This window comes from Podarcis tiliguerta (genome assembly GCF_965153285.1).
Source record: "Podarcis tiliguerta genome assembly, chromosome: 13".
NCBI classification, from domain to species: domain Eukaryota; kingdom Metazoa; phylum Chordata; class Lepidosauria; order Squamata; family Lacertidae; genus Podarcis; species Podarcis tiliguerta.
This window is the reverse complement of record NC_139546.1, coordinates 42,856,727-42,867,135: the sequence shown is the minus strand read 5'-3', so window position 1 is coordinate 42,867,135 and position 10,409 is coordinate 42,856,727. Positions and strand designations below refer to the sequence as shown.

Genomic DNA, 10,409 nt, shown 5'->3' with positions numbered 1-10,409 from the left:
TTAATAATTAGATGACTGAAAATGCTGAGTTGCAGTGATGGTGATAATGAAATATATTAACAGTGGAAACACCACTAAATCCAGATTTCAGAACTTGAGACTTTGTCCGAACCTATGGAGAGAGTATTTCTCAGTCAAATATATATACCTAAATGTGGGATGAGTAGAACAATAGCTGGTCATGTTGGGTGTCCTGACTAGCCAGGAAACAAGATTTCCTTCCTTAAGGCAGGAAATCCATTCAGGAGGACTCTCTTTAAGATAACCTTCCTTGACTGCACTTTGTCATGTACATAAAGACTCACACCTTTGTGGAAGCCCACCTATACATCAGCAGCCCTTTTCATTACATAAGTTATACACCCCCACTTCTGGTACTCTTACCGTAAGCCCAGCAACCTTCCACACAACTTCTTGTTATTCTCTAAGGGCAACATTTGTACAGCACTGGATAGTGTACCTAGGGGCTTGGTAGGGATGGAATTGCCTGTCTGTGTGAAGCCCAGAAATATCATTAAGAACTGCAATACCTTCAGGCATATAATTTCTGGTCCATCAATTAGACCTATGTCCATGCAGCTGCAGCAGTTGCTCTGGTCCATGGTTGGATAATTAAACTATGGATCAATCACTATCTTCTTGGGAGCAGATCTGACTGAAGACATTTTGGCACCTGATGCAAGGTGCAAAATGGCTTCCCACTCCCTGACAGAGAAGAAGTAGTTGGTGAAGATCTACAACAGGAGCAAGTGGGGTATAAAGATTTATATTAGGATCTGCTGTCGCTGTAGATCTTGCTGACAGAGGTGGTCACCTCACCTTGTCACATGGGAGGGCCACCCTACTTGGGACTCATACAACACACTGTTATGCTGTATCCATTTATCTTCCCCTTGTAGTGTAGGGACTTATTAATATGAATTTGAATGTGTGAGGATACTATTTTAAATGCACACATGGTTCTATATGAGCTGCACTGTACTAATCAATCTTTTCTAATAAACCAAAACTGTGGGGAACAGTCCAGTTTGTGAGAGGTCATTTCTGGGCATAAGGTAATTTGGGCCTATTCTCTGAGCTGTGCCCAGTTGACTCCATCAAAAGATCTCACAAGGGAGTGTGTTTTAGGGGTTAGGTAGGTTGTGGACAGGGACACGGGTGGCGCTGTGGGTAAAAGCCTCAGCGCCTAGGGCTTGCCGATCGAAAGGTCGGTGGTTCGAATCCCCGCGGCGGGGTGCGCTCCCATTGTTCGGTCCCAGCGCCTGCCAACCTAGCAGTTCGAAAGCACTCCCGGGTGCAAGTAGATAAATAGGGACCACTTACTAGCGGGAAGGTAAATGGCGTTTCCGTGTGCGGCTCTGGCTCGCCAGAGCAGCGATGTCATGCTGGCCACGTGACCCGGAAGTGTCTCCGGACAGCGCTGGCCCCCGGCCTCTTGAGTGAGATGGGCGCACAACCCTAGAGTCTGTCAAGACTGGCCCGTACGGGCAGGGGTACCTTTACCTTTACTAGGTTGTGGACACACATGGGGATTCCAATTTACATTTGTACTACCACATGTTCCTAGATTGATATGAAGAACATAAGTGAAACTACAAACACATCTCTCATTTACGTATTTCTCTCTATCAGTTACTCTCTATTGGATTCAGGCCTCACAAATATAACATAGCTTTTTTATTTAGATTCTTAAATAATTTATATATCACTTAGTCAAAAAAACCCCCACCAACTCTGATACTAATACTCTCTATTCTTCATTCATATTAGCTCCTTAATCAGAATAGCTATAGAGTAATGTCGATGTTTCTCTTTCAGAATTTTACTGACTTTTACTGAAGCTCAGAAGCTGATGTGAACATTTGCCTCATTTGGTCAGGTTGGCCTCTTATAATAACATGCAACAATTTTGCAGACCGGAAACAGGGCACAAAACAGCTGAAATATTTTCATTTGGTCACATTGTCCTCATCCATTAACATTATTGATGTTTCAGTGTTGAAAACTAAGAACAATAATGGAACAATAATGGAAGCATAAATTCTTATATTATTTAAATCTTTTTTGTATTAAATGCTCTCTGGTGTTCAAGTCAGGCCTCACTACAATAATGTAGCATTTGGGGAAAAAGATGCAAGCCAGTAATCCAGCACTAGAAGCCAAGATGGAGAAGATCTCCACAGCCACCATGTATTTTCCTCTGGTGCTCAGGTAGGTTGGAATGAAGGAGAGCCAAACACTGCAAAAGACCAGCATGCTGAAGGTGATGAACTTGGCTTCGTTGAAACTGTCTGGCAACTTCCTGGCTAGGAAAGCCACAGTGAAACTGACAATGGCCAGGAAGCCCATGTAGCCCAAAACACAGAAGAACATGTGGACGGACCCTTCATTACATAACAAAATAATTTCTTCAGTCATTGATTGCATGTCCAAATCAGGGAATGGGGGAAAAGTTGCCAGCCAAAGACCACATAGCCCTACTTGAACAATGGAGCCGGAGAGGACAATGGAATAAGCCAGTTTTTTGCCTACCCACTTCCTGATTGTGGATCCTGGCTTGGTAGCCATGAATGCCAAAACCACTGATATGGTTTTGGCCAAGATGCTAGAGAGGGCCACAGAGAAGACGATGCCAAAACCTGTTTGTCGGAGTGGGCAGGTAGCCTCCTTAGGTGTTCCAATGAACATCAAGGAGCAGAGGAAACACAAGAGAAGGGACACAAGGAGAATGTAAGTGAGGCTTCTGTTGTTGGCTTTGACGATGGCAGTGTCCTGGTGTTTAATGAAGATGCCAAACACTAGAGCTGTGATCAGAGAGAACAATACTGCCGAGGAAGTTGAAATGATGGCTAAAGTTTCATCAAAGCCCAGAAAGTTTGGTATTTTAGGAATGCAATTATCCTGGTCTTGGTTTGGATACTTATTTGCTGGGCAACTGATACATGTTTCCATGTCTGAAAAGGCAAAATGAAATTATGAAGAAAATTCTTAAGAATTTTTGTCACCAGGAGTTCAACTAGTTAATGTTCTTTACCAGAATAGTTTTCAAAACTTGTAGCTCAAAGACTTTTATCTGAGATATTTCAAAACTAAATCTCATGCATCAAATCTGGAATTTCTACATAGAGGACATCTCTATGTTTTAGTGGTCCTCCTCCTCTTTTTTAGAATCACAAGCTGCTCTGTAGTGAAATGAGAGCCATATTACAGCTAAAATCTTCTGAACCATGAGAGGTGCAATGAATGAGACATCCATTCTCTCCCCAAACTGCCTTCTTCTTAGAGGAGTGACCATCACTTCAATTCCATCGTAATTTAGTAGAATTTGGATGTAAAATGTATTACCTTCCTTTCTAAATATTTTTTCTTCAGGATGTTTTAAAGATTATATTGCAAACAATAAGAACAATTTAAAAATCCATTATTTAACTGTCCCCCACACCAGAATTTTAACGACAACAAAATTTTAAGGACCTCAGAGTTGACTAAACAAATTGTGCAGTTTGGTCTATCTTAAGATGACATTTCTCACCCTTTTCACTTGAGTATGTCCCGCTGGGACACGGTTCACAATCATAGCAACAAAATTTACTTCTCTCCTTCTTTTTCTTCCCATAACCAGGACGGCAGTTGTCATTACATACTGACAGGGGTGGCACCTATCCAAAAATATTGGAAGATTTTTTTTTTTTTTTAAAAATGGTTGGGTGGTATTAACCTAACATTAGGTGATATATAAGGAATAGGAGGACCAATAGCGTGAAACATATGGTCCATATTTGCACAGGTGGCACATACAATGGGATAAGAAGCAGCTACATAGCATCATACAAACTCAAGAGGATTATAATGTTCATTTTAACCCCAAGCAATGCTATAACAAGCTTAGCGTTCTATCTGATGCCACTAACTGGAGATCTGCCTCAGGTTTTTCACATACAAGAATGGCTGACAACACTTTCTGATACCCATTGGTCCTCCTCAATGTTAGAAGTCTTCTGAGCTTGCTCTTTTTTGTATTGTGGTTCATTTGTTTATTTAGTGATAGACCTTACAGTATTCCTTAAAGTATATTGCTTACACCTTGGTGGCTTACAAATATGCAATGAACAAAAATGGAATTTCTAAATCGTATACAATATAATGTCACATATCAAGCAGAATGCAGTCAACATAAGCTGGGCAGCAAATAGGATCTCTTAAACTAATGTGCAAGCATTTTCCCACAAGCAAAGCTAATGGTTCAAATAGAGATTCTTTCCATTAAAATACTATCCATCTACATATTAATTTCCTCTTCTTAAAGTCTACTTTTCTCTCCCAGCAAACTTCACATTTAATTAGGTGCTAAGTGAAAAAATGCCTCCTTGTTTTCATTGCATCCCATTTTATGAATGTTCTTATGTGATGCCAATAAAGGTTACTTGACTTGATAACCATGAATGTTGGTATTTGAGAAATTTATTTCCTCACCTGAGTCAAGCCCCTGTGCCATTTAATCTGTCCATCATTAATGGTGAGCTCTTTGCCAGGAGGGGCCTGAGGATCCAGTCTTCCCACTTTGACCCTGATGTAGGATCTATTTGGGAAAGTGATCAAATTTGTAATATCAAAACCGGCTGCTAATTCTCCATGTTCATTTAATGTAATTTCATCACCAACAGAGTTGTTGAATGAGATCTTCTGTAGGAATGAGTGGAGCTAGATGGAAAGAGAATCAAAAGGTCTATAATGTATTAAAACATTCCGATTAAGATTGTTGAATTGCTTTCCTAGATGCATTCAAGCTCTTTAAAACTAGGTGTTATAAAGTTTTAATTCAAAGTATAATTTGTGACAGTGTAGAATTGGCAGAACCATTTTGTTTTCTGCAAATGAAGGAATTTATACCACACACACCACATATGGAGCAAAAGTTATATGCTGTCATGTCAAAAGACTTCTTTTATGCCCCCTTTTCATTTCACTTTTTAATCAGTATTGTGTGATGATATGTTCTTGCATAATTGGGACCGGTCAGGGACATATTAGAATCTTTGCAATTGCTTCTCCATGCCAATATCTCATCTTTAAGAGGAAGATGGTCTAAGGATCATATCTGGAGTGGACATGACAATTGAGGGGTTTTAAAAAGTTAATGTTATGACAAAACCTCCCAATGATTTATGTTCTGCTTAACGAGCATAGTCTGCAATGCAGTAGGAATCTTCTTTTAGATTTGAAGAGGCCATTCAAAAGTCTCCATTACAGAAATCAGGCAGAATATGTTGAAGAAAATTCTTTGTAACCAGGTATTTCTGTCAATTCCTGGCACTTGGAGGATGGATGGTGGCTAATGGATTGAGGTTGAATCCTGACAAGACAGAAGTACTGTTTTTGGGGGACAGGGGGCGGGCTGGTGTGGAGGACTCCCTGGTCCTGAATGTGGTAACTGTGCTCCTGAAGGACCAGGTGCACAGCCTGGGAGTCATTTTGTACTCACAGCTGTCCATGGAGGTGCAGGTCAATTCTGTATCCAGAGCAGCTGTCTACCAACTCCACCAGGTATGCAGGCTGAGACCCTACCTGCCTGCGTACTGTCTCGCCAGAGTGGTGCATGCTCTAGTTATCTTCCGCTTGGACTACTGCAATGCGGTTTACGTGGGGCTACCTTTGAAGGTGACCCAGAAACTACAACTAATCCAGAATGCGGCAGCTAGACTGGTGACTGGTGGCGACCGCCGAGACCACATAACACCAGTCTTGAAAGACCTACATTGGCTCCCAGTACGTTTGTGAGCACAATTTAAAGTGTTGGTGTTGACCTTTAAAGCCCTAAACGGCCTTGGCCCAGTATACCTGAAGGAGCGTCTCCACCTCCATCATTCTGCCTGGATGCTGAGGTCCTGCGCCGAGGGCCTTCTGGCGGTTCCCTCATTGCGAGAAGCAAAGCTACAGAAAACCAGGCAGAGGGCCTTCTCGGTAGTGGCGCCCACCCTGTGGAATGCCCTCCCATCAGATGTCAAAGAGATAAACAACTACTTGACATTCAGAAGACATCTTAAGGCAGCACAAATCCAACTAAATGGTGTAAGATTGGAAAATGTCAATCACTTCTCCTACCTGGGCAGTTATCTCTCCACAAGGGCCAACATTGATGTCTAAATCCAACATTGTCTTAGCTCTGCAGGATATTCGTAGGGAAACCAAAATGCTTGTTTACAAAGCTATTGTTCTACCAACCGTACTGTATGCTTATGAAACGTGTACCACTTATAAACACCGTCTCCAACTCCACAAAAGATTCCATCAACAGTGTCTCCAAAAATTTTTACACATCACTTGGGAGGACAGGTGAACTAATGCCAGTGTACTGGAAGAAGCAAAGATCACCAGTGTTGAAGCAATGATTCTTCAACGTCAACTTGGACTGGTCATGTTGTGTGGATGCCTGCAAGTGCTTCAACAGCCTTTACCAAAGGTGTCATGGGCTTTGAAGACACTCGAACTCAGGATGCAAGGGAGAAACGTGCCAAGAGGAAGGCATACTTGGCAAATCCACACCATGATTAACTCCCGCCCGGAAACCAATATCCCCACTGTGGAAGGACGTGTGGATCCAGAATTGGCCACCACAGTCACTTACGGACTCGGTGTTAAAAGTATGTTTATGGAAGACAATCTTACTCAGCTATGAGTGATTGCCAAAGAAGAAAAGCAGTAACATGACTGAAAGCAGGCCTAATTTCAATAGAAATAGAAACTTGAATATGACTGTGTAGGTTCCACTTTTGGTTGAAAGTGATGTATGCGCCTGTGGGACTAGCTCCTCTCACACTGACCGATTCTTTTTACTCCAAGTGGAATAAAACATTTAAATGATTAAATTTGGGTTTTTCCATCAGCAATATCCTAACCCAAGTAAATGATAAAGCAAAAATGAATATTTCACAGAGAACCAGAGATCTCAAACTACAAAATCACTTAGCGCTAGCTGATTTATATCCCATGCTCAGGACAAACAGATTGGTGCTGGTACTTCCCAAATATTTGACAAATTTGGCTATCCTCAAATTTAGAAGGGCATTTATGCAAGCTAGATTTCATGTCCTGCCTTCTGATCTATTGGAAGGCAAATATAGAAAGATTTTTCACAGCAAGCAGATCTGTCCATGTAAGAGCGGTCAAGCAGAAACAGTGAACCATATTCTATTCCATTGTAGATTTTATTCAGATTTCAGAGCATCCCTCATAAACCTGCTTGTACAAATAGTGCCAGGGAGGATAGAGGAATACTATTTAAATTACGGTACCTCCTGTCCAACTAGAATTCTTATGTCACTAGAAATGTAGCTAGATTTGTGCAATAGCCATAAGTAAAAGAAAGCAAAAGATTACACAGCTGCATAAATTGTCATAAACAGGTACAGTTCTTAGTTAAATCTTTTATTAAACTCTTATGGTGTTTTATTCCACTGGATATGTATTTCAAGTACACTTAACCACTATATTGCTTGTTAAACCCCATACTGATCATTTTTATTGGTTGTGTAGAGAATTATCCACAAATTTTGGTTTAATATGCTAGCTGTTTGCCATAATAAACATTGATTGAGCTTATGGCATTTCCACACTTTGCTAGAACACTGTAAAATGTTTGGGCCCCCTGGAGATAGGCAGAAGGTAGGGGTTTGAAAAAGACAGATAGACCTTCCCAGCAAATGTATTTAAACAATTATGCCACACCAAATTTGGTTTGGATTTCTGTTACTATCCACTCCACAGTTACTACCAGCCCCAAAGCTTCAACAATTGTCTAATTGGAATATAGGAGCAGCATTCATTCCAACTCTTTAAATATCTGCTGTTACTTAGCCACTATTTATAACTGCCGTAAATACCATCTCACATAAAATATCAAGGCAGTGCACAATAGTGAACACTTTGTAAACCAAACTCTTTGTAACAGCAAACACTACCTTCCAAGGCTCTATATTCTGAGGAGATCGTCTGCCTGCAGCCTCCATTCTTTTGCGGTTGGATGCACCCAAGTGCCTATGTAAGGCATGTGCCAAAGCAGAGACAGCATTATAGATACTGTAGCTGTGGCTGGTCATGCTCATTTCAAAAAATGGCGCAGGAAGGCTCTCCAGCCTTTCCTCTCCAGTACAAGGCTTAGCTTTGTATATTGACTTAGTAGAGTCTGTAAATGAACAACCGAATGCTTGTTCCCAGAAATCTGTGATAAAACCATTTCCATCTGCCCAGGAAGGATTTACATTCTGCAGAAAGTATCGGAAGTCATGAATTTCCTTGGAATGAATTGCAAAGGAGATAGCACCATGGAACATTTGTATATTAACATCAAATTTTTCTTGGAAAATATTTATTACGAAATCAATTTGAGCTGTGGTAATCCATACTTTCCCTTCAGGTAAGTTCTTTTTGGACTGAGCAAGTATGAGCTGAGCTACCTTCATTACATTTAGAGCAAATGACAACCACATAAGAGATGTACTTTCTCCGTATACAACAACTGTGTTTGCTGTGCTTCTCATGAAAGCTGGGAAAACAAAACTTGTGTCACGCACCACATCAAGTATGTTACCAGTGAAACGTAGATGGTATTCAACTCTTTCTGTGAATGCTGAACAGATCCCATTTTTGAAAAACATTGGTTCAATGGTATTCAAGAAACGTTCTCCAGCTTCATTAGCTGGAGTGATGAGCCCAACCCATTTCCATCCAAAATGCAGTAGTAATTGGATAAGTCCCTGATACTGAAGTCCTTCATTAGGAACCATGTGGTAAAAGGAAGGGAACTTAATTTGATGATTTGTGGCTGCTTCAAATGAACCATACGAAGTCTGTAAAAGGAAAAGCCCAAGCATTCTGAGTGAAAGAATTCATAACAAACCTATTTATCCTATAGATCTCCAATATACTGATTTTATGGAAAACACCCACCCACACTTACATAATAAATAAAAACACAGTCTTGCTCATTCCCCTGCCCTGTAGATATTAATTCCCATTATTATGGAATCAAAGCAGATTCCTAGTTGTAGATGTTTCTTTACTTCAAGTATAGGAGAGCATTTACTCTTTTTTAATTTGATGCTTTCTGCACCACAAAATTAAAAAGCAGTAAAATACAAAAATACCATATCAATCACATCCAGCAAAAAACAAAAGAACTATAATGAAATTAAACAATACAGAACACCATATAATACTGGCACTGCTAGAAGTGTCTCCCAAATGCTGAATGACAGAACAGTAACTAGAAAACATGGTTTTCAATTAGCCGTTGAATGTGAACATTTTGCAGAAACAGCATAGTTCCCAGAAAAAAAATTTCCCAATTCTTACGGAAAGCATTCCTAGTTAACATGTCCTGAGCTTATATGATCCCATGATAATAATTTAATCATAATATTTATCCCACATATCTCAAATTTACTGGGGTTTTTTGGGAGGGAAATGCCCACTTCCACTTACATAAAAAATACAAACACAATGTTGCTAAATTTCCCATTTCATATGGAGAGCAAGTCTAGTTAACATGTCCTGATCTTACATGATCCAGTGATAATATGTTCCAAGGATACTATATGATCCCATCTGAATATCCCATTTACCAACCTGGCACCTTTGAATCAATCTTCCCTTACATGCATTAAGCACACACCCTTTGTACCCTTGCCCCTGTCATGCACATTGTTGGAGACCCCATGCTATAATATCAACAAACCTATACATTTCAGTCCCTTTCACTTGTCCCTGTTATACCACTCCAAATTTATGAATCAATATACTCCTGCTGGAAAGAGAGCTGGAGAGTGAATTATGGTGTGAAATCTCAATTTTCTGATAACAATAATGTTCCTACCTGTGGAATTTTGTAAAGACCCAAGATGTCTGCCATACATGAGGTGACCTCAGAGCTAAGTCCCCCAATGACTCCTATTACATTTTCCTGGTAGCCACATTTGTAGTTTGGGACAAAAGCATATGAGTTAAACAGCAGATCCAGAGTGGTGCGGTAGGTCATCTTAGCATCATAGTAGCTGTCATAGATGCGGAACCCAAGCGTGACATTGGGCAAGACCTTGGGATTCCCATTGATCTCATCAATCGCAAACACCAGGGCAAGGATGTGCTGGAAGAACTTTGATAACACGCTGCGAATAAAGTGGCATTATTTCATGGGAAAATAAAATAGTGCACAAAATCTAGATCTGAGAGATACAGCTTTCAGACTTTTGGGATATAGAAAAACTATAAGGACTATATTCTTTCCTATGAGCCATAGACATGACCAGTTTATTTTTCACATTTTTCACCACCTTTCAGCAATGAAACATAGGCTGGCTTTCTCTGTTCTCTTTGCTCCCCTTGAATCCTCACAACAGTCCCTTGGCTGGAGT

At 40.4% G+C, this 10,409-nt stretch overlaps 1 protein-coding gene across 2 annotated transcripts; it reads right to left on the bottom strand.

Moving 5' to 3' along the window:
* Positions 1-2,038: 2,038 nt before the first annotated feature.
* On the bottom strand, positions 2,039-8,369 carry LOC310662973 (vomeronasal type-2 receptor 26-like). 2 transcript variants are annotated; one of them, XM_083410421.1, is made up of 4 exons: positions 7,959-8,356; positions 4,474-4,701; positions 3,533-3,659; positions 2,039-2,954 (listed from the first exon to the last, which is right to left on the bottom strand). In XM_083410421.1, the coding sequence occupies exons 1-4, from the start codon at positions 8,328-8,330 to the stop codon at positions 2,050-2,052; spliced, it is 1,632 nt and encodes a 543-aa protein (XP_083266547.1). In that variant the 5' UTR covers positions 8,331-8,356; the 3' UTR covers positions 2,039-2,049. The 2 variants fall into 2 exon arrangements, 1 of the variants encoding a protein (XP_083266547.1); XR_014504346.1 differs by having other exon boundaries at positions 2,039-3,659; positions 4,474-4,579; positions 7,959-8,369.
* Positions 8,370-10,409: the final 2,040 nt, after the last annotated feature.